Source organism: Jaculus jaculus, chromosome 1 (assembly GCF_020740685.1).
Source record: "Jaculus jaculus isolate mJacJac1 chromosome 1, mJacJac1.mat.Y.cur, whole genome shotgun sequence".
NCBI classification, from domain to species: Eukaryota; Metazoa; Chordata; class Mammalia; order Rodentia; family Dipodidae; genus Jaculus; species Jaculus jaculus.
The window spans coordinates 333,717,240-333,742,144 of NC_059102.1; the positions used below are offsets into that span (position 1 = coordinate 333,717,240).

At 41.3% G+C, this 24,905-nt stretch overlaps 1 protein-coding gene and 1 pseudogene across 1 annotated transcript in view; one reads left to right on the forward strand and one right to left on the reverse strand.

The window, feature by feature from the left end:
* The window catches only part of LOC123455602, a 30,300-nt pseudogene extending 10,835 nt beyond the window's left edge, over positions 1-19,465 (reverse strand).
* The window catches only part of Ppp2r5a (protein phosphatase 2 regulatory subunit B'alpha), an 89,606-nt gene that overhangs the window by 25,865 nt on the left and 38,836 nt on the right, over positions 1-24,905 (forward strand). The window contains exon 2 of the mRNA XM_045145949.1: positions 21,798-21,994. Within this exon, the coding sequence (XP_045001884.1) occupies positions 21,798-21,994 (197 nt within the window). The remainder of the gene's footprint in view (positions 1-21,797; positions 21,995-24,905) is intronic.

Here is a 24,905-nt window from a genome sequence, read left to right on the forward strand (position 1 = left end):
TTAATTTTTGGGGGAGCACTTCTTTTGAGGTAGGGTCTCACTCTAGCCCAGACTGACCTAGAATTCACTATGTTGACTTAGGCTGGCCTCAAGCTCACAGCGAACCTCCTACTTCTACCTCCCAAATGCTGCCATTAAATGTATGCTCCACCACACCTGGCTCTTTTTTTTTTTTAATTTAAAAAATTATGTAAACTGGGCGTGGTGATGCACGCCTTTTATCCCAGCACTTGAGAGGCAGAGGTAGGAGGATCACTGTGATTTTGATGCCACCCTGAGACTACATAGAGAATTTCAGGTCAGCCTGAGCTAGAGTGAGACAAACCAAAAAATAAAAAATTATTTACTTACTTTAAGACAGCAAGAGAGAGAGAGAGGGATAATGGGCTCACCAGGGCCTCCTGCTGCTGAAAATGAGATCCAGATGCATGTGCCATGCTGTGCATCAGCTTTATATGGGCACTAGGGAATCATACTTGGGCCATCAGGTCTTGCAAACAGGCACCCTTAAATTTAACTTTGGGGCTGGGAGTGTAGCTCAGGTGTAGGACACTTGCTTCACATGCAGAAGGCCCTGGGTTTGATCCCTAACATTGAAAAATAGGGCTGGGGAGATGACTCAGTAGTTAAAGGTACTTGTTTGCAAAGCTTGTAGGCCTGGGTTATCCCCGTACCCACATTGATGCACAGCATGGTGTGTGCATCTGGTCTTGGCTTGCAGGGGCAGGAGGCCCTGGCACACCCATACTCCTCCCCCTGAAATAAATAAATTCTTTTTTGAAAAAGAAAAATGAAAAATGAGTTTATTTTTCCCTAGTTCCCTGGGGAGCAGGTGTGAGGAGGTCTTGTTCTTATTTTGTAGATGCTGGTCTGACTAGACTATAATTTTAACTTTTTTGTAGTGATAATTAGTACCTTTGTCTAGGATGTCATAGCCTTTAGGTGAAAAATCATGCAGTTACATAGACATTTTTTAGTTTGTTTTAATTTTTGACAATTTCATACTTGTATATAATACATCTTGATCATATCTACCTGTATTACCTTCCCATTCACTGAATCTCTTCTTCCCATTTTTTTTTTTGTTGTTGTTAATTTCTCAAGGTAGGGTTTCACTCTAGCCCAGGCTGACCTGGAATTCAGTATGCAATCTCAGGTGGCCTTGATCTTCCTACCTCTGCCTCTCAAGAGCTAGGATTAAAGGCAAGCACCACCATGCCTGGCTTCCCACTTAAAAAAAAAAAAAAAAGTTATTTGAGAGAGATAAAGAGGCAGATAGAGAGAGTGGGTGCGCTAGGGCCTCCAGCCACCACAAACAAATTCCAGATGCTTCTGCCACTTGTGCATCTGGCTTATGTAGGTCTTGGGGAATTGAACCTGAGTCTTTGGCTTTATGAGCAAATGTCTTAACTGCTAAGCCATCTCTCCCAGCCCATTCTTCCCATTTCCTTAATGTCTTTTTAAATTTTATTTTATTAATTCAGTTTTTTGGTCATCCACTGAGTTTAATTAGGGTTGACTGCATTAGCATGGGTGGAGGGGTTATGTCCTGGAGCATAGGCAATGGTTACACCATTGAAGAAAATTTTTCCAGCTGGGCATAATGGTGCATGCTTTTAATCCCAGCACTTGGGAGGCAGAGGTAGGAGGATTGCCGTGGGTTCAAGGCCACCCTGAGACTACGTAGTGAATTCCATGTCAGCCTGAGCTAGAGTGAGACCTTACCTTGGGAAAAAAAGAGAGAGAGAGAGAGAGAGAGAGAAAGAATGAGTGAATGAATTTCGTGTTCATCCACAGCAAACATTAGCTGCCAATAACTCCTCAAGAGGGTGGACCCTAATGAGCCCCTCCCCCACCCGGGACAGACTGTCAGTGGGGCCAGGCTTGTTCAGGCAGTGACAGCTACTATGAGTGCAATGGCTGTGTCATGTCCAGAAGACAGAGGTCCACAATACCCCTCTTCTCTGGTTTCTTACATTGAAATCTTTTTTAAAAATTTATATGTATATGGATGGGGGGAAGAGAGAGTATGGGCTTGCCAGGGCAGTTTGCCACTGCAAACAAACTCTAGATGCATGCACCGCTTTGTAGATCTGGCTCTGTGTGGGTACTGGGCAATTGAACCCTGAGCTGTCAGGCTTTGCAAGCAAGTGCTTGAACCATTGGGGCATATCCCCAGTCCTATATTGAAATCTTAAAGTAAACAAGAAAATTGAAGTAAATAGCTTTCTAAAACTAATGCAAGCAAAAAAAAAAAAAAATGTTGGATTGAATCCAAATTAAGAATTTTACAAGATTATCAGAAAATAAGATTACAGGAACAGTGTTCCTTATGACCATAGATTTTAAAATCTTAACATGAAATATTAACAGGTTGAGTTCTAAAATATGTAACTAGGATGGCACATCTTGGTAGTAGGGTCAATGTGAGGCTAGTCTTAATTGAAAAATGACTACCAATTACTTCTTGGCCCTTTGACTTAGATCAAGTGTAAAGAATGACTACCACCTAATTTTAAAAATATTTTTATTGGGCTGGAGAGATGGCTTAGCGGTTAAGCGCTTGCCTGTGAAGCCTAAGGACCCCGGTTCGAGGCTCGGTTCCCCAGGTCCCACGTTAGCCAGATGCACAAGGGGGCGCACGCGTCTGGAGTTCGTTTGCAGAGGCTGGAAGCCCTGGCGCGCCCATTCTCTCTTTCCCTCTATCTGTCTTTCTCTCTGTGTCTGTCGCTCTCGAATAAATAAATAAAAAATTAAAAAAAAATATTTTTATTTACTTATTTGAGGGAGAGAGAAAAAGTGTGTATAGGCATGCCAGGGCCTCCTGCCACTGAAAACAAACTACAGATGCATGTCCCACTTTGTGCATCTGGCTTTATGTGGGGACTGAAGAATCAAATCCAGACCATCAGGCTTTGCAAGAAGTGTCTTTAACCATTGCACCATCTCCAGCTGGTGCTACATAATTTTTTTTTTTTTTTTTTTTTAGGTAGGATCTCACTGTAGCCCTGGGTGACCTGGAACTCACAGCAATCTACCTCCTTCTGCCTCCCAAGTGCTGGGATTAAAGACATGTGCCGCCACACCTAGCAGTGCTACCTAATTCTTGACAAAGATATCACAAACATACCATGGAGAAAGACAGCCTTTTTAACAGATGGTGCTTGGGAATATTAGATTTCCACATATAAAAGAAGGAAACCAAATCCATTTCTCTCACCCTGCTTAAAAATCAATTTAACATGGACAAAAGACCATAACATAGACATAAAACTTGAAACTGCTAGAGTTAAAACACTTCAAGGTATAGGCAAGGGGGCTGGAGAAATGACTTAGTGGTTAAGGTGTTTGCCTGCCAAGCCAAAGGACCTCAGTTCAATTCCGCACGTAAGCCAGATGTGCAAGGTGGCGCACGCATCTGTAGTCCATTTGCAGTGGCTGGAGGCCCTGCTGTGCTCATGCTCATTCTCTCTTTCCCTCTCCCTCCCTCCCTCCCTCCCTCCCTCTCTGTCTCTTTCCCTCTCACTCTCTCAAATAAAATTTTTTTTAAGAAAAGCAAGGACCCATCCAGACTGGAAAGAAGATGTTGGATAATTACTTGTGCAATGTGAAGAGGAACAACAACCCCCCCCCAAAAAAGATATAGTCAAGAACTTTATCAAAGGGACTCCAATAGCACAGAAGTAATCTCAAGAATTGGTCAAAACAAAGCACACACACACACAAATACACAAAGGACCTGGGCTTGGTGGTGCACACCTTTTATCCAGCAATTGGAAGGCAGCGATAGAAATAACACCTTGAGTTCAAGGCCACCCTGAGACTACCCAGTGAATTCCAGTCAGCCTGGGCTAGAGCAAGATGCTACTTTGAAAAAAAAAAAATTAAAAAAAAAAAAAGATGCTACTTTGAAAAACAAACTAGCCGGGTGTGGTGGCGCACGCCTTTAATCCCAGCACTTGGGAGGCAGAAGGAGGTAGATTGCCATGAGTTCAAGGCCACCCTGAGATGACAGTTAATTCCAGGTCAGCCTGGACCAGAGTGAGGCCCTACGGCCCTACCTCGAAAAACCAAAAAAAAAAAAAAAAGAAAAGAAAAACAAACAAACAAAAAGAATTGACAAATACAATTACATGAAATAAAAACAAATATTTTAGAGAGATGGCGTCGCAGTTTAAAGGTGCTTGCTTGCAAAACTGGATAGCCCAGGTTTGATTCCCTGTACCCACATAAAGCCACACATACAAAGTGGCACATGTATCTGGAGTTTGTTTGCAGTGGCCGGAGGCCCTGGCATATATATTTGTTCTTTTTCTCTTGTAAATAAATAAATAAATATGTAAAAAGTGCATCTTTTAAAAATTTCTTCTGTATAGCAAAGGAAGCAATCATCAGAGGGGAAGAGGCACCCTACAAATGGGGCAAGTTTTTAATCTTGCAATCTATACATCAGACAGGATTAATATCTAGACTATATAAAGAAATACAAAAATTAAGCACCAAGCCCCAAGTCATTCAATCAGTAAATGGACCAATGTACTAGATAGTTCTCAAAAAAAAGTAATATATAAATGGCCAGTAAATACTAACAAAAGTGATAACATCCTCAGTCATCAGGGCAATGCAAATTAAAATTGCTTTGTGAGCTGGGTGTGGCGGCACACACACCTTTAATCCTAACACTGAGGTTGGAGGATTGCTGTGAGTTCAAGGACAGCTGGACTACAGAGTGAGTCCCAGGTCAGCTTGGGTTAGAGTGAGACCCCACCTCAGAAAAATAATAAATGAATCAATAACTGCTTTGAGAATGGCTGGGATGAAAAACAAATGCAGAGGAGCCCTCACATATCTGGATGGAGTGGAAACTGGTAAGGCTGCTATGGAAATCAACATGGCGACTCAAATAACTCAAAATAGAACTAGCACATGACCCATCTTGACAACTCTTAGTATTGTGGTTTGAAAGTAAAAGGTTCCCCATAGCCTCTGTGTTTGGGTGCTGAACCCCCAGCTGACAGGGCTGTTTGGGAAGGTTGCAGTTGCACCATTAGAAGGTAGAGCCTTGCTGGGGGAAGTGTGTTACTAGGGGCGAGCCTTGAGGTGTTACAGTCCAGCCCCACTTGGTGCTGGTGCTTTCTCTCCTTCCTCCCTGTTGATGTAACAATGGGATGCCAGTCCTCCTGCCATGCTTTCCCTGCTGTGATAGACTTTCCTTTGAAACTGTAAGCAGAAAATAAACCTTTTTCTTCCTGAAGCTGCTTCTGTTGAGTGTGTTAGCAATGAGAAAGTAACTGATGCAAGCAAAAGCCTGAAGAGCTATATTAACATACCACAGAGATAATTTGTCCATTCATGTTTATTGCGACACTATTTACAATAGGTAGGAAATTGAACCCACATCGATGTTCCTCAGCTAAAGGAATGTGGATGTCAGGATTATTGAAATAAGCCAGACTATGAAAACCATTTTGTCTCATGTAGAACCTAGTTTAAAGTATGTGGTGTATGTGTGTATTTAGGTCATGACAGGCAAAGAGAGGGGAGGAATATGTGTCATATGATAGCGAAGGGGGAAGTATCTGGAGAACCAGCCAATGGAAGGACAATCGAGGAGAGAAATAAAGAAAAAAAATGACTCTATAACTACAACAGTGTATACAAATGATAGAAAGTTCTTTTCTTTATAGCTCTCTTCTTGTTAGTACTGTCTTTTTAAATTCCAGCTGCCTCTGTAGCATTGATCTCTGTTCAGCTCAGTATGGCTGCTGTGCTTTGAGGCTTCCAGAAAGTACTACCAGATCACTGGTGTGGTTGGTTTCCCTTCTCTTCTGAAGCACAGTCTTGTATTGTCTGTTTTCAGCATCTCAAAAGAATGCTTTGTATGTTTTGTCTAGTTTTCAATAGGTTACACCAAGGCACTCATCTGCTAGAAGAGCTCTGCCCACACTTTTTGTTAGCCGATGGGTACATTTTTATATTTTAATATATGTTTTAGAGAGAGAGAATGGGTATGCCAGGGAGGGCCTCCTGCCGCTACAAACAAACTTCAGATGCATGGGCCACTTTGTGCATCTGGCTCTACATGGGTACTGGGGAATCAAACCTAGGCTGTCAGGCTTTGCAAACAAGTACCTTTAACCACTGAACTATCTCTCCAGCCTGACAATGGATGTAAAATGACCAGTGTGCTTAAATGTATTACCTTTTTTTTTTTTTTTTTGAGAGAGAAAGAATGAGAATGAATGGACGCGTCAGGGCCTCTAGCCGCTTGCAAACTCCATATGCTTTCACCACCTGTGCATCTGGCTTATGTGGGTCCTGGGGAATGGAACCTGGGTCCTTTGGCTTTGCAGGCAAGCGCTTTAGCCACTAAATCTCTCCAGCCCTTATTTTTCTTTTCCTTATTGATTTGTATTCATTCTGGATGCAAACACAGGGGCCAGTCCAATTGGTCAAGAACATCACTCTCAAAGCAAGAGAAACCTGTTCCAGTCTTGGACTGGAATACTTCTTCCCACATAATGAGATCACCACAGGTAGTTTGGCCTTTTTGTTAGGGCCTGTGGGGGAAAGTCTCAATCTTTCTCCTCACTATAAATCCACCAGTGATTTTTTTGTTGTTGTTTTCTTCAAACATTCAGTGCTCCCCATCCAGCCCATAAGAAACTGACAGCCATTTGTGCTGGACCGCTGTTGGCCATGGAATGCAGATGAGTGTCTCAGTTGTTTTTTTTTTAAATCTGCAAATGGTCTGTGGAAAATAACCAGTGACTACAGTGCCATCTCCAGTAATCATGAAATCTTTTCTGACCCTGAGCTCCCCTTTTATACTGTTGGAACTCCATCTTTTCTGAATCCTGCAGTGCAGAACTTCCTCTAGTTCTCATCCATCTTGGGCATGACCTTTGCCAACAGCTCCATCTTCATGAGGCCAACATCCTGACTGCAAGTGCTGGCATCACAGAATGCCACCACTGTGGCTCTGACCCAAGACCTCTTAATTAGGAAGACCTTAGTCTTCCTGAGGTAGGATTCATGAGCTAATATCAAAAAAAAAAAAAAAAAGTGTAAAACTTCTTTGGAAGGTTTTCCTAAAGATTCTAACTTTGAATAGTTTGTACAACTTTCATCATTATCAACTGAATATGTAATTTGCTGAGTACAGTAGTAGTCCACCACCAATGGATGCCTGAAATTGTGGATAATAACAAACCATATATATAGCATGTTTTTCCCCTTACATATATGTACCTGTGATGAAGCTTAATGTATGTATTAGACATGATTTCTGATGTAACACATTGTTACTAGTGGGACCACATTTTCTGCTGATATCTACCCTCAACAAACTTAATGCCATGTCTTAAAATAATATTTATATAATACAATGGCCTTTTCCAGTTTGGGGTGCAACAATAAATGCCCAATTCTGTGAGTAGATTTACACTCATTTTAGAACTTAGAATCTTCTACAGGTTCTTGGTCTAGCCTGGGCTGTCTTGGAATTCATTGTGTAATATCAGGGTGGCCTGATTCCTTCTCTGCTGGAAACCATGCAAGGATACAGTGCTAGAACATTTTATTTTGTTTATTTATTAGACAGAGAGAGAGAGAATGGGTGAATCAGGGCCTCTAGCAACTACACACAAACTCCAGACTCATGCACTACCATGTGTATCTGGCTTATGTGGGACCTGGGTCCTTAGGCTTCACAGGCATGTGCCTTAACTGCTAAGCTATCTGTCCAGCCCCTAAAAAGTTTTTAGAATCAAATTTTAGTTATAATAAAATGAAAAAGTTAAGTGCATTAAAAAATTTTTTCTAGACAAATTTAAATGACATTACTTTCCAAAAGCAAGATACATTTGTTTTTCTTTTCTTTTTTTCTCAATTTTTATTAACATCTTTTATGATTATAAAAAAAATCTCATGGTAATACCTTCCCTCCCCCCACTTTCCCCTTTGAAATTTCATTCTCCATCATATCCCCTCCCCATGTCAATCAGTCTGTCTCTTATTTTGATGTCATGATCTTTTCCTCCTCTTATGATGGTCTTGTGTAGGTAGTGTCAGACACTATGAGGTCATGGATATCCAGGCCATTTTCTGTCTGGAGGGAGCACGTTGCAAGGAGTCCCTTCCTTTGGCTCTTACATTCTTTCCACCACCTCTTCCGCATTAGACCCTGAGCCTTGGGAGGTGTGATCGAGATGTTACTCAGTACTCCAGTCACTTCTTTCCAACACTATGATACCTTCTGAGTCATCCCAAGGTTCACTGCCATCTGAAAAGAGAAGATTCTCTACCCAAAGTGAGAGTAGCATTAATATAAGGGTATGGATATTAAGAGAAGTGCTTACTGGGCAGTTTGATAAGCATAGTATATACATTTAGCCAGACAGCAGCAGATATTACACCTCTAGGGTTCATGACTACCCCCGTCTTAAGTTTTCAGTATCAGGGATGTATTCCCCCCATGGAGTGGGCCTCTAGTCCAATTAGAGGGCATTTGGTTTCCACCATGATAGACGTGCCACTATTGCACCCATTGGCTCATTTGGCCTGGCTGGCCAATTATAAGGCTTGCAGTGTCCACTGTTGAGTATCTTCACTGATGGTATCACTTTCTCCCATTGAGTCTTCAGCAATAGGGTCTTGTCATCTATTCCTGGTGGGAAACCAAACCAAGGGCCTTGGCAATGGCCTATAATGTTTTGGGGTCATCTGAGACCTTTCTGGCCAACAACTCACTGGAAGGAATCCCACCTCTGGCTATTTTTCTTTTTTTTTAATTATTTCTTTCTTTATTTTTTTTTTTTTAGTTTTCTTTTCAGCAAAAACAGGCAGTTTGGTACCATTGTTTAGGCTCATCCATGACCTACCCTCTCCCAATGGCCCCTCCTTGTTGATGTAAATGGGTTGTGCATTGTGGAGTTAGCCCACAGTTACTGGTATGATAAATGTCTCTGCATATCATGACCCAGCATGTGACTCTGACATTCTTTCTGCCCCCTCTTCCACAAAATTTCCCTGAGCCATATTGGGTTCATTTTTGGTCTGCTTTCAGTGCTGTGGTGTTGGGGGCCTCTGAGGCTCTGGCTCTCTGCTTTGGTAGGAGTTGATTTTTCTGTGTGTTGGTCTCCTTCCCCTTTGTGCTGGTATCCGGTTCATCAGGAAAATAGCACCCTTGCTTGTTTCGCCAATTTTCCTTAGTTTCAGTCGGGCTCCTTTTGAGGTATGATGGGGCAGCTCTCTCCTTAGGATCTGTATCTATCTGAAAAAGAGAAGCAGATTCTCCAACGGAGAGTAAGTTAGCACCTGGAAAATTGAGATAACACTTTTTTAATAGAGTTTAATAGGTGTAGGCCCTCTTGTACCCCATGGATTGATGGTAGCTTGATATTGGAGAGTGGGCTTATGTTTGGATAGGGTTCTGACTTGTTTCCCAACTCCAGCTATGGGTCCCATACTACTGAGGAGATCAGTTAGCCAAATCAAGAGCAGTTGGTTCCCCACCATGGCTGTGTGCCACTATTACACTTGTGTGGGCATCACAACAGGTTATTTGTTGCTAAGTAGGTTAGACCATAAATTGCTTGGACAGAGAAATTGGTCATTTCCCCCAGTCGCTCATGTATCACCTTCTGGCACTAGACATGCTGTCTGGGGACTGACTCTCTCCTGGCTTCCAGCCATGCTGTTTCATTTTATGTGTCAGCTGCGTATGGAATCTTCAGCATTAGGGTCTTACCACTGACCTTTGGTGGGTCATCAAGTACTCTGACAGAAGTCTGTCATTCTTTTAGGAAACGTAGGTTTCTCCGATCAAAAGCCCATTGTGGATGATAGCCCCATGCTGGTAGTGGGGGTTACAGGTCAGTGCCCACTAAGAAAATGAGGAAAAAAATAACTAATATACAAGAGTTAGAGAGAAGAAGGGGGGAGGGGGAGAGAGAGGGAGGGAAGGTGTAGAAGATTTAGGTTAGACTTGATCCTACCCTCTCCAGTGTCTTGTGGTTCAGGTGTTTCTTTTAAGGGTCTAGTGAAGGTTCAGCCATTTGGTCTGCCTTTTAGGAAGTAGAATTTTATGGTACCATTGCCGTTTGGGTCCAGATTAGTGTTTCCCACCCCTTCAATGCCCTCCTCTCCCTCCCCATCCATCCTAGTATCTAGTCCATGAGATGCTTGCTGGGTATGTAAGGTATCTTGGGTAGATTCAGGTTAGGTGTTGTAGATGAGTGAGACTATGTGGTGATGTTTTTTTTCTGTGATTGGGTAAGTTCACTGAGAATGATCTGTTCCAGGTTCAACCATTTTTCCTCAAATTTCTTTGTGTCATTTTTTCTTACTGCTATATAGAATTTCATTGTGTAGATATACCACATCTTATTTATCCATTCTTCTAGTGGTGGACATCTGGGTTGATTCTAGCTCTTAGCTATTACGAATTGAGCCACTACAAACATGGTTGAGCAAATCTCTCTGGCCTGTGGTGTGAAGGTTTTAGGGTAGATGCTCAGTAAGGGTATAACTGGGTCTGTTGGTATCTCTATAGTTAGCTTTTTCAGGAGTCTCCATATTGCTTTCCAAAGTGGTTGTACCATCCTACATTCCCACCAACAGTGGATGAGTGTTCCTGCTTCTCCATATCCTTGCCAGCATTTATTTTCATGTGATTTTTTGATGTTTGCTATCCTTATTGGGGTAAGGTGGAATCTCATAGTTGTTTTAATTTGCATTTCTCTGATGATTAGGGATGATGAACATTTTCTTAAGTGTGTGTTTGCCATTTGTATTTCTCCCTCTGTGAACTGCCTGTTCATCTCTTTGCCCCATTTTGTGAGTGGGGTGTTTGACTTCTTATTGTTTAGATTTTTGATTTCTTTGTAGATTCTAGAGATTAGGCCTCTATCAGTTGGATAACCTGCAAATATTTTCTCCCATTCTGTGGGTAATCTATTGGCTTTGCTTATTATATGCTTGTCTGTAAAGAAACTCTTCAGCTTCCTATGATCCCATTGGTTGAGTGACTGTTTAAGATCGTGAGCCCCTGAGGTTTTGTTCAGGAAGTCTTTTTCCATTACTGTATCATGGAAAGTACTTCTTAAATTTTCTTCCAATAGTATTCGAGTTTCTGGTCTTACGTTGAGGTCTTTGATCCATTTGGATTTGAGTGTAATGCATGGTGAAATGTGTGGATCAAGTTTAAGTTTCCTGCATGTGGTTATCCAGTTTGTTCAGTACCATTTGATGAAGATGCTGTCTTTTTTCCAGCCTATATTGTTCGGGCCTTTGTCAAATATCAAGTAGCTATAGTTGCTTGACCCAAAATCCGGGTCCTCAAGTCTATTCCATTGGTCTATACTCCTGTTTTTATGCCAGTACCATGCTGTTTCTATTACTATGGCTTTGTAGTATAGCTTTAGATCAGGTATGGTGATGCCACCAGAGGTGTTTCTTTTGCTGAGGATATGTTTGGATATGCAAGACCTTCTGCTTTTCCATATGAAATTTGAGATCATTTTTTCTATCTCTGAAGAACACTGTAGGGATTTTAATTGGAATTGTGTTAAATCTATATATTGCCTTTGGTAGAATTGTCAAACCAATCTACCTAAATCTGTGCCACACAATTGAAGAACAGGGAAAGCTACCCAACTCCTTCTATGAAGCTAGTATCACCCTAATCCCAAAACCAGGCAGAGATGCCACAAGAAAAGAAAACTACCGGCCTATTTCCCTAATGAACATAGACGCAAAGATCCTGAACAAAATACTAGCAAACCAAATCCAACAACACATCAAAAGCATTATCCACCGTGACCAAGTGGGATTTATCCCAGGAACACAAGGGCAGTTCAACATATGAAAATCTGTCAATGTAATACACCACATAAACAAGCTTAAACATAAAAACCACATGATCATTTCGATACATGCAGAAAAGGCCTTTGATAAGATACAACATCACTTCATGATCAAAACATTGGAGAGAATCGGCATGGTTGGTTCACATCTTAACATAATAAAGGCAATATACAAAGCTCCAAAGGCCCAAATAATACTTAATGGAGAGAGACTGGAGGAATTCCCATTAAGATCAGGAACAAGACAGGGATGTCCTCTCTCAACTCTGCTTTTCAATATAGTTCTGGAAGTCCTAGCCCAAGCAATAAGGCAGGAGAAGGAAATAAAAGGGATACAATTTGGAAAGGAAGTTAAGTTAGTTCTATTTGCTGATGACATGATTGTATATGTAAGAGACCCGAGAGACTCCATCCCAAAACTCCTGAAGGTGATTAACTCCTATAGCAAAGTAGCAGGATACATAATCAATGCACAAAAATCGGTAGCATTTCTGTATGGAAATGACAAAGATACAGAAAAAGAAATAAGGACATAGTCCCATTTTCAATAGCAACAACAACAACAAAATATCTTGGAATAACGTTAACCAAGGAAGTGAAAGATCTATACAATGAAAATATAAAAACACTCAAAAAAGAAATTGAGGAGGACTTAAGAAGATGGAAAGACCTCCCATGCTCCTGGATAGGCAGAATTAACATTGTGAAGATGACAAGCCTACCAAAGGCTATTTTTCTTTTTGATCAATTCCTTGATTTCTCTGTTGTACATTTCATAATATCATGCAGAGCTTTCTTACTAGAGATTACTAATTTTCCAGAAAAGTGCATTTAGTAAGTTATTAACCCTGATTAGTATTGAAGAAATGGATACAATTGATAAATTGTAAGTTTTTAAATCATATTCTTAGGGGCTAGAGAGATGGCGTAGCAGTTAAGGTGTTTGCCTGCAAAGCCAAACGATCTTGGTTCAACTCTCCAGGACCCACCTAAGCCAGATGCACAAGGGGGCACAAGCATCTGTAGTTCATTTACAGTGGCTGGAGGCCCTGGCGTTCCCATTCTCTCTCTCTCAAATAAATAAATAAGTAAATAAATAAATCATATTTTTGGGTTTGTGGTCAATTTTCCACAAGGGTAGCGTAAAAAATGAAGACATTTGAAATTGCTAAATGTGGTTCCCTTACAGTGGCAATCTGAATTAGTAAAACTACTCAGGAAGATTAAAATACACATACAGGTTTGTGTGTAGCATGGGGTTTTCTTGATTTTAGTGGCGTTTACTAGCATCCTCATTTTCTCGTTGCTGTGACCTGACGGAAACAGTTTAAGGGAGCAGAGGTTGACTTTGGCTCATCATTTCAGGGAGTTGGAGTCCACTGTGGCTGAGAAGGCATGGTGAAGTTTGTGGCAATGGGAGCATGTGGTAGTAACTGTTCATTCACATCAGGCCAGGTAGGGAGCAGAGAATGCAGGCAAGAACCAGAATTGGGTATAACCTTCAAAGGTCTGCCCCGAGTGATCTATTTCTGCCAGGTAGGCCCCATGTCCCAAAAGTTCTATAGCCTCCATCAACAGGGCCACCAGCAGGGGACCTAGTGTTCAATACATAAACCTGGGAGAATTCCTGACTTAAAACATAACAACTGTTACCTTAAATTTGCTTCCTTCATGCAGGCATGATTCATTCACACATTTCGGAAGGAATTAATGTCTGGTATGTGTTAGCCTTTTTTATTGGTGTAACAAAAATACACGCAGTTTAGAGGCAGAACACGAGTGGTGGGAGTGTATGGCAAAGGAGCTTCTTCCCCTGAAAGACGGTTTTACTTGTAAACCTTTTAAGCAAAATTCTAGTAGATTCAGTAGTTGATATTGCAGGGATAATTCTAGAAGAGGCTATAAGCATATGAATCAGAATGCCCATTCTCATCATTAAGAAAGACAAATGAACAGTCAACACCAGTGTAGTGAAAATAGTCATATAAAAGCAATATATGGCATTACTACAGGACACTGTCAAGAATGTCATCATTGAGTGTGACAGACTATATTTGTAATAATTCTTACAATTGGAGGAGATGAAGAATAAAGTGCCAGCTTAGATACACATTCTTTTATCTCATTGTTAATTGTGTTTATGAAATATAATCAAGGTATATGATCTGATCTGTGTGTGTGTGTGTGTGTGTATACACACATACATATATACATACATACATACATACATATTAAATATATTAGTACATTAAATATATTATACATTAAATATATTATTACATATATATTATTAATACATATTACATATAGTTTCTTCTTGTTTTTGCTTCCTTATGAGAAAATTCAGTGCTACTTATTTAGAGAGGTTCTGAGAGCTGGGACATACCAACCTGCATTTCCACAGAGTTCATCATTTCTTGTGATAGAAACCATGATCCCCATCTTTTCCTCCTGTATATAAACATGTTCATGTCTTTTTTTAAAAAAATTACAGACATACTTAGTATGGATATATCATATGTTGGTACCAGCCTTTCCCTCAACCTTGCCCCAATTCTGCTGGGGGCCCTCCTCAGTGGGGTTGCTGTTATTCCCCATGGGGTTGTGAGGTATGAGTTGTGGGAGCAGCAGTCAGTTATTGAGAGGAGGCAATACCTCTGGGCATGATGTCCCAACATGTAGCTCATACAATCTTTTCTGCCTCCTCTTCTGCAAAATTTCCTGAGCCTTGGTGGATGTGTTTTAATTCTCCTTTAGTGATGATCTCTTAGGAGCCTCTGGATCTTGGCTTTGGTAAGTGTTGAGTATCCTCAGGGTCTGTCTCCTTCATTTTGGTGCTGCTTGTCAGGCTCACCATGGCACTCTTTCTTCTCCCCAATTCTTCTGTGGTTTCACCTGGGCCTTGACTGAGATGAGATGAGATGAGGTTTATCTCCTCAGGTCTTGCTACTTTCTGAAAAAGAAAAACAGATCTGCAATGGAGGGTGAAGTCAGCATAGATTAAATGTGATAAGCGTTATTAATTTAGGGAGAGTTTGTGATGTATGTAGCCTCTCTTTAGTCAAAGACCAGTGGGAGCTTAACACTGGAGAGCAAAATCTGTCTCCATAGGATTGGGATCTGGTTCCTAATTCCAGATATGGGTTCCTTTCCAACGAGCAGATCTCTTAGCCAACCAGAAAGCTATTGGTTACCCACCAAGTATGTTTGTTTCTGGATTGCTTAGACCCCACTTTCTCACACTGTTTTTGGCCACTTTTCCTAGTAGCTCATGTCACATTTTCTAGCACTAGAGGGCATCTAGCTTACGTGGGTTCTGGGAAGTCAAACCTGAGTCCTTAGGCTTTGCAGGCCAGCGCCTTTACCACTAAGGTGTTTCTCCAGCCCAAGAAACACTTTTTTTAAAAAAAAGTCTAACATGTTTACTTTGTAAAAATACTTATGGGCACTCCAGGGCCCTTTGCCACTGCAATGAACTTCAGGTACATGTGCTACTTTGTGCATCTGGCTTTATGTGGGCACTGGAGAACTGGGCTGTTAGGCCTTGCAGGCAAGTTCCCTAACCACTGAACAATGTCTCCAGCCCCCTAGCACGTGGTGTTTTGTTTTGTTTTTCAAAGTAGGTTCTTGCTCTGGCCCAGGCCCTGGGATTCACTATGTAGTCTCAGGGTGGCCTTGAACTCAACCGCAATTCTCCTACCTCTGCCTCCCGAGTGCTAGGATTAAAGGCGTGCACCACCGTGGGCCCCTAGCATGTTTTTATATAGTCTTGATTTTTGCTGTTTCTTGTGTTATATTGTACATATTTTTGCATCTTGGATTAATTTAATGCTTTGATTTTCTAGTTAGCTGCAGTATTATTAGATGTATCAATCTGATGTTATATACCTTCAGGGTAGAAGCTTAAGGTGCTAGGTGTGACTCTCAGAGTTACTACAAAAGTGACCCTAGATGCTGGGTTTGCCGGCTAGAGTGGAACAAAATACAGGCAGATTCTAAAATTTTAACTAAATAATGTACACATTCAATGAAAAACAGCACAGAGTATTTATGCAGAAGTAGGTATTATGACAACCAGATCATCTAACAATGTCACTTTCCCTTAGGGTGTGTTGTGACTAAGTGAGACCCTTCCCTAATGAACAACAGAAGAAGAAACAAAGCCACTACCAATCAAGAAGCAACAAGCCCAAAATATAGCTTATTTAAGAATGGCAAATCCGACCATCCATCAGATTTAACATATAACTTATTCTGATATGGAAGGTGCAATTAGTACTTCCGGTTCAGGCCTATATACCAGGCTTGTTTGGCGGGTACAGACCAGTTACCTATTGGGATGATTTTGGTCTCAGTTATGCCGCACTCCTGCTGCACTGTGGGCTCAAGTAGGCTGGCTGGGTCGCTGAATTGCTGCTCTGGTTGCTGGTTCAGGGTGCTGTGAGCTCCCTTCCCCAGGTCTCTGGTGCTTGCTGGCACTTGCACTGGCGTTGGGGGAGAGGAGGGCTGTGGATGGTGGCTCTAGGTCTCCCAGTGATCCATGTGATCCTCTACCTCATGATCTGTTCCTCCGTAGTTCGCTGCAGTCCTCCCTTCACGTTTTTTGAGTTTGTGAAGAGCTCCAGTGTGAGTGGAAAATCCCCTTAACTGGCTTTTCCTGCAGCTTGAGCCGAGCCTGGCAGCTGTGGCCCTGCAGACCTGGTGCTGCCGCTGCTGGAGCCGCTTCTGCCCGCCTGTGTGGGCTCTGGATCCCTCCTACTTCTCTGCTGTCGTTGGTAATTTCTTATACTCCTCACTTTTTAGTAGGAGAATGTATTTTGCTGGTTTTATTTTGGCTTTTTCTCCCCTATGCTGCTTTGGTGTGGTTCCTATGCTACCATCTTAACTGGAAGTCTCTGGCACATTTTTAAACCTACCATATATCATATGCCTTCTGTCTTGTTAGCTATAGGCCAATAGGCTATGATCAAAGGAAAACAAAGCCTCTTACTTATAATCCACTGGAAAGGATAGACACCATCATGACCATTATTATCTCAATGCACACAGTTTAACAAGGGAGGTTGATAAGAATGGTCATTGTTGTCTTTTTTTTTTAATTTTTTTTGTTCATTTTTTATTTATTTATTTGAGAGTGACAGACACAGAGAGAGAGACAGATAGAGGGAGAGAGAGAATGGGCGCACCAGGGCTTCCAGCCACTGCAAACGAACTCCAGATGCGTGCGCCCCCTTGTGCATCTGGCTAACGTGGGACCTGGGGAACCGAGCCTCGAACCAGGGTCCTTAGGCTTCACAAGCAAGTGCTTAACCACTAAGCCATCTCTCCAGCCCCATTGTTATCTTTTTAAAAATATATTTTATTTACTTATTTGAGAGAAGGAGGATGAAAGGTAGAGAAAGAAAGAGAGAGGGAGGGAGAGAGAGAGAGAGAAAGAGAGAATGGGCGTATCAGGGCCTCTAGCCACTGCAAAAGAACTCCAGATGCATGCTGGCTTATGTGGGTCCTGGAGAATCGAACCGGGATCCTTTGGCTTTGTAGGCAAATGCCTTAACTGCTAAGCCATCTCTCCAGCCCCCCCCTCCTTTTTTTGAGGTAGGGTTTCATTCTAGCCCAGGCTGACCTGGAATTCTTCACTAATAGTCTTAGGGTGGAACCCACATCAATCCTCCTATCTTTGCCTTCCGAGTGCTGGGATTAAAGGCGTGCACCACCATGCCCAGCTTTTGTTACCAATTCTTAAGGTCATGATGTAGCAGTTCACTGTTAATGCCACTTTTAGTATCCAACCCCATCTCTGTGCTTCCTGTTCTGTTGTCAGTGGATAATGTGTGCACATCGCTGGAGATTGAACACACAGCCTTGCACATGCTAAACAAGGGAATCTTATCCCCAGCCCAATGTGCATAGTCTTTATTCTTCAAATTCAAAGAGGTTTTAAAAAATATTTTTATTTATTTATTTGCGAGAGGGAATGAGAAAAGAAAAGTAAAAAGAAAATGGCATACCAGGGCTTCTAGCCACTGTCAGCAAACTCCAGACACATGTTCCATCTTGTGCATCTGGCTTTTTGTAGGTACTGGGGGATCGAACTTGGGTCCTTTGACTTTTCAGGCATCAAACAAGTGTCTGTCAGCTCCTGAAATACTAGGTATAAAAGAAACAAAAGGGCCTTCTGGATGAGTTGTCGTTGTTTAAGGACCTAAAATTTTTTGGAGGTTGGCAAGACATATTTCTCAAATATAGATCTAAAGATAATGCATACACTCAAGTGTACAATTGAGGTTAGTGCTCTAGATGTTCAGAGAAGGCCGAGACCATTGGTGATCTTCCCAGGGAATATTAGGCACATGGGATCTAAATTTATTCTTGTGTGAGTTTTTAATTTTTGCTTGTATGTTTTGAGACAACATCTCATTATAGCCCAGGCTGGCCTCTAACTCACCTACCTCAGCCTCCTGAGAGTTGGGATTAAAGGTGTGCTGTATCATACCTAGCCTGAGTTTAGTTTAGTTTAGTTAGTTAGTTAGTTAGTTTGTTTATTTATTTATTTTGGGTTTTTTGAGGTAGGGTCTCACTCTGGTCCAGGCTGACCTGGAATTAACTCTGTCATCTCAGGGTGTCCTTGAACTTACGGCGGTCTTCCTACCTCTCTGCCTCCATACCCGGCCATAATTTTATTGATTTAATAAGCCACAATTCAGATCATGAATGAATAATAGAATATTTTGGTTGGATAGTCCTGGTTTAAGTAAAACTGGCTTGCAGTGAAGTGGAATTAAAAATCAAGTGAAAGACTGGGCTTCTGTGTGAGAATGAAAATACTTAGTAGCAGAGGCCATTAAGTTAAAAAGGAGACAGAAAGGGTAGAGAAAGGAAGGGAGGAGGATACTTAATAGGTTGATATTGTATATATGTAATTACAATGATTGTAATGGGGAGGTAATATGATAGAGAATGGAATTTCAAATGGGAAAGTGTGGGGGTGGGGAGGGAGGGAATTACCATGGGATATATTTTATAATCATGGAAATTGTTAATAAAAATTAAAAAAAAATCAAGTGAAAATAACCTGGGCGTGGTAGCACACGCCTTTAATCCCAGCACTCAGGAGACAGAGGTAGGAGGATTGCCGCGAGTTCAAGGCCACCCTGAGACTTCATGGTGAATTCCAGGTCAGCTTGGGCTAGAGTGAGATTCTATCTCAAAAAGCCAAATAAATAAATAAATGAAAATAAAATTATGGCACACATTAAAAGCCATTTTGGAATAAATATGGAAGTGGCTTTTGCACATAAGTTGCTTTTTAAAAGATGAACTATTAGGTCTGCCCTTTCTCCTGTCTTGTTAATGCCAGCGAAGGTCTTTTTGTTCAGGCCATTTTATGATTTTCCAAATAACTCTACCAGAGTATCCTCTCCCCAGGTGATATCTTTGGTTTTGTTGGTGTCTGCGTAAGAGATTCCAGTGGCCTGATGTGTCTTCTGTCCACATAAACTGTGGAGTTTTGCTCTAGTCTGGTGCTTGCCTCCCTCTTCCCCAGCATGGCACTGGGCACACTTCTGAACAGAAACCTTGCCTTTGGCCACATCACCCATTTTTACTTGGCTCTCTCATTGCTTACCTGGCAAACACTACTGATCCCAAGCCCCAACATGCATGCTATCTGTTCATTCTTAAAGGGTACGTAAATTTGGAAAGATAGGGGCAAAATCTAAAATGTTTCACATAGAGATCTTTGAGTGGTCTTTAAAATGGGAAGAAAATTGATTGCATATAGTAGTGGAAGTGGGAGAAATGAGAGAATTGGACTTGAATGTAGAAGGTGATTCATATTGAAGTAGGATAGTGTATGAATTTGCTCTGTGTTCATTTAACAAACATAAGGGAAAAGCTCAAAAATACTTTAGGACTGTGTTATTCTGTAGCAGTATGCTATCTACTCAAATCATCATTATATGGATTATGTTAATTATAAAGCTATAATACAGGGGCTAGGGACATAGTTTGGTGGTAGTGCACTGGTCTGGTATATATGATGCCCTGGGTTCCATCCCCAGCACCACAAAGACAGGGATAAAAATACAAGCATATTGTCTGCTGTAATAAAGATGTGGCTGTACATAAGGACATAGATACTTTTGGAAATGAAGCTAAAAAGTAACTGAGGATGAGTGGGAGTCTCCTGTCTTTTAAGGGTTCCTAAAATGAATTGTCACCATCTTCTTCTGTATATAACTTCTAAGTAGTCTGATAAGCTTAGCATGATTTAGGAGCTTTCAAAGAGTCAAGGGTCTTCTAGCTCTTCAGACTAATAGCAGTATTAAGCACATATCTGCTTATTCATTGAAATACTTTGGTACCAGTATTAGAAAGCATTACCTATTAATTGAAATCAATGTAACCATTTTAACTTTAGGGATAAAACTAACCAAAGACATTAAGAACAAGGCCATTCAGAAGAAATGAGCAGGGACCGGGGAGGTGGTGCAGTGGGTAAAGTGCTGGCCACTTCAGAGTACAGACCACGGCTTCTGTCAGCCCAGCTTGCATCCCAGCGTGAAGTGGGAAAAGTGGGAAGCAGAGATGAGAGTTTCCTGGAAGCTCCCCAGTCAGCGCAGCAAGTTGAACAGCAGAGTGAGGGCTGGAGGGGTGGCTTAGCGGGTAAGGCACTTGCCTGCAAAGCCAAAGGACCCAGGTTCGATTCACCAGGACCCATGTCAACTAGATGCACAAGGTGGTGTGTGTGTGTGTGTGTGGAGTTATTTGTAGTGGCTGGATGTCCTGGCATGCCTGTTCTGTCTGTTTTGCTCTCAAATCAATTTTTAAAAAATTTTAAAAATTTAAAAAGCCAGGCATGGTGGCACATGACTTTATCCCAGCACTCAGGAGGAAGAGGTAGGAGGATAACCGTGAGTGTAAGGTCACCCTGCAAGATTATATAGTGAATTCCAGGCTAGCCTGGGCTAGAGCAAGACCCTACCTTGAAAAAAAAAGAACAGCAGAGTGAGATCCAGAGAACGCTGCCTCAGCTGAGGTGGAGCAGTAAGCGGAGACACATACTCTGTGCACGCTCACACTCAACGCCTGAGAACATATTTATATACACATAAATCTACCAGTCAGTCTTTTAAAATGTAACTGAGCAGAGAAACAGATCTGCTTCAAATGATGATGGGTGGTCCCCTTTTGGAACAATCAAGGGTAATATACATGATCATTTATAGGTCAAATTTTGTTCCATTCCTACTGCAGTACCATGAAACACAGGTAACTTTTATGTATCATCTGAAATTAAAATAAACTGCAAAGTAACAGCCTTTTATTAAAATATTCCCACCTCAGAGAAACTCCAAAAGGTGATTGAATCAGAAACTTAATCAAAATATAGTAGCCAATAAATAAATAAATAAAAGGCCAGGGACAGAAGGATCCAGGAGAAATCCCTCAATAGTAGGGTTAGATAGGTGAATTTATTACTAAATTTCTTAGAGAACTTATATATATATGCCAATAACTTCTACAAGTTAATATATAAAAGTACAGGGGAGGTTTGAATCAGATGTCCCCATAAACTCGTGTTCTGACTGCATGGTCCCAAGCTGGTGGCAGTTTGGGAGGTGGAGTCTTGCTGGAGGAGATGTTTTCTGAGTGTGGACTTTGGGGAGTTATAGCCAGCTCCCCCTTGCCAGAGGTCAGCTCACTCTTACTGATGTTTTCTACCTGCTGTGGCCAAGGTGATGTCCAGCATCTGCTCATGCCATGCCTTTCCCTGCCGTCATGAAGCTTCCCTTTGAGACTACGAGCCAAAATAAACTCTTTCCTCCCATCAGTTTTTGATTGGGTGCTTTGTCCCAGCAATGAGAAGGTAACTCCACCAGAAACTTTCACGTCGTTTACTCGGAGTTTGTCTGTTTTTTTTTTTTGTAGATGCCACTTCCAATGAGCAACAGGAACTGTTCTGCCAGAAGCTGCAGCAGTGTTGTGTACTGTTTGATTTCATGGACTCTGTTTCAGACTTGAAGAGCAAAGAAATTAAAAGAGCAACTCTGAATGAACTGGTCGAGTATGTTTCAACTAATCGTGGTGTCATTGTTGAGTCAGCGTATGCTGATATAGTAAAAATGGTAAGCCTCTAGTCTTGTATTCCTCAGACTTACATACATTCAAAGTAAGATCTGAGGTGTATGATTAGACTAACTTTTAATAAGTATACACGAATTAACATACATAAAAGATGTTCTTAAAAATAGTCTGTTTAGGGCTGGAGAGATGGCTTAGCGGTTAAGCGCTTGCCTGTGAAGCCTAAGGACCCCAGTTCGAGGCTCGGTTCCCCAGATCCCACGTTAGCCAGATGCACAAGGGGGCGCACGCGTCTGGAGTTCGTTTGCAGAGGCTGGAAGCCCTGGCACGCCCATTCTCTCTCCCTCTACCTGTCTTTCTCTCTGTGTCTGTCGCTCTCAAATAAATAAATAAAAAATTAAAAAAAATAGTCTGTTTAAAAGATCATCCACTTCATTGGTGTGGCTGTTACTCGTAGGAGTCTATGAATGTAATGTAATAACCACGGTGGCTGCATACTGGGTAGTGCGGACCTGACCTTAGAAGAAAGATGTAGCCTCACGAGTCCAGACTTAGAGAATGACTCACCACTGAGAACTTGCAAAGGGTCAGACCTGATGTGTGAACAACACATTTTCAGCACTAAGAGAATCAAGTTTTAAAGAAATCCTGGTTAGACTATTTTAATGTAATCACACAGTAATTGTAACTTAGGATCTTTAAGAAGCTAAGTAATGCTTCTTACTAAGCAACCATAATCCAAAACTCTAAAACCTGAAGTGCAAAATGTTTTGACCACTGACATGACTCTGTAAGTGGAAAATTCTACACCTAGTTTCATGGATTGAAGACCAAACAGGTGCACTGAATTTATTTTCACATGTGTGTGCATGCACACTGAAGATGAACACCAGACAATTTTCCACTCCGCTTACATGGGTGACTTGGGAATTGAACCCAGGTTTACAGGCTTTGCAAGCAAATGCCTTTAACCACTGAGCAATTTTCATAGCCCCTCATTCTCCATCAAAAGATATTCATTTAGGATTTGTGACTTGTGTTTTGTTGCATTCTTATACAATTCATTGGAAGCAATCATAGTCACTGAGTGTATCGTTTAAATTTACACCACTGCATAGCAGCTAATGGCAAGTATACCCTGTAGATGCCTTAGTATATGTTCTAGCGAATAGCAGAATGGTCATCGGAAAGACAACTTGGACCTTAGCATCCTTCGTGAGTTTTCTTTCACTGCATTAGAAGAGCTGTCAGAGAGACTTAGGAAATTTGGGTTGTATTATTAGAAACAAAGCCTTGAACTTTTTTAAAAAAAAGATTGGATATAGAGAAGACATTAACCCAGAATGAAATGAGCATCCTAGACTCCCACCGATAGTAAAAAGGGAGTAAAAGTTTAAGAATACAAATGCTATATATACATATATTTTAAATATTTATTTGCAAGTGGAAAGAGAGAAGAGAGACATAGAGAATTGACATGCTAGGCATCCAGCTGCTGCAAATGAACTCCAAATGCATGTGCACCTTTGTGCATCTGGCTTTACATAGATACTGGGGAATTGAACCTGGATCATTAGGTTTTGCATACATCCTTAATGCCTTAATGGCTGAGCCATTTCTCCAGACCATAAATGTTAAATATTAAGAGACTTTCTTTTTAAAAAAATTTTTTTCTTTTTTTTCAAGGTAGGGTTTTGCTCTAGCCCAGGCTGACCTAGAATTTGCTATGTAGTCTCAGGGTGGCCTTGAACTCATTGCAGTCCTCCTACCTCTGCCTTCCAAGTGCTGGGATTAAAGGCATGTGCCACCACACTTGGCTTTATAGACTTTCTATTTTGATTTTTGTTTTATCATTAAAAATATTCAAAGGAGGCTGGAGAAATGGCTTAGCAGTTAAGGTGTTTACCTGCAAAACCAGAGGACCCAGGTTCGATTCCCCAGGACCCACGTTAGCCAGATGCACAAGGGGCACATGCATCTGGAGTTCATTTGTAGTGGCTTGAGGCCCTCACATGCCCATTCTCTCTCTCTCTCATACTCTGTCTCTCTTTCTCTCTGATTGCAAATAAATAAATTAAAAAATTTAAAAAATGTTCAAAGGTAGCTGATTTTTTAAAAGCTTTTTATTGAAGAATTTTGATATTCTGGTGGTAGATACTTTATTTTTAATCTTTATAAATTTTTTTACATATTTATTTGAAGGGAGGAGGGGAGGGGGAGAGAATGGGTAAGCCAGGCCTCCTGCTTTCACTGTAAACAAAATTCCAAACATATGTGCCAGTTGGTGCATCTGGCTTTACATGAATACTGGGGAATTCAACCCAGCCCATCAGGCTTGGCAAGCAAGTGCCTTTAACCACTGAGCCATCTCTCCACCTCTATAGTTGGTTTTGAATTCCTTGTTATTCAGGTGTATTTTATTTCAGGCATATCATATCAAATGATGCAGAACCTTCTGGAATCTTCCCACTAGATTGTAGTTTAATATATAGATACTGGTTTTTTGAGGTAGGGTTTTGCTCTAACCCAGACTGACCTGGAATTCATTATGTAGTCTTAGGGTGTCCTCAAACTCACAGTGATCCCTCCTACCTCTGCCTCCTGAGAACTGGGATTAAAAGTATGCACCACCATTCTTGGTTATAGTCTTCTTTTTCTCTTTCTTTCTTTTTTTTTTTTTTTTTTTGCTTTTTGAGGTAGGGTCTCACCAGCTCAGGCTGACCTGGAATTCACTCTGTAGTCTAAGGGTGGCCTCAAACTCACAGTAACCCTCCTACCTCTGCCTTCCGAGTACTGGGATTAAAGGCATGCGCCTCCATGCCTGGCTTTATTTTTATTTAAAAAATATTTTATTTACTTTTTTTTTTTTTTGAGGTAGGGTCTTACTGTAGCCCAGGCTGACCTGGAATTCACTATGGAGTCTCAGGGTGGCCTCGAGCTCACGGCAATCCTCCC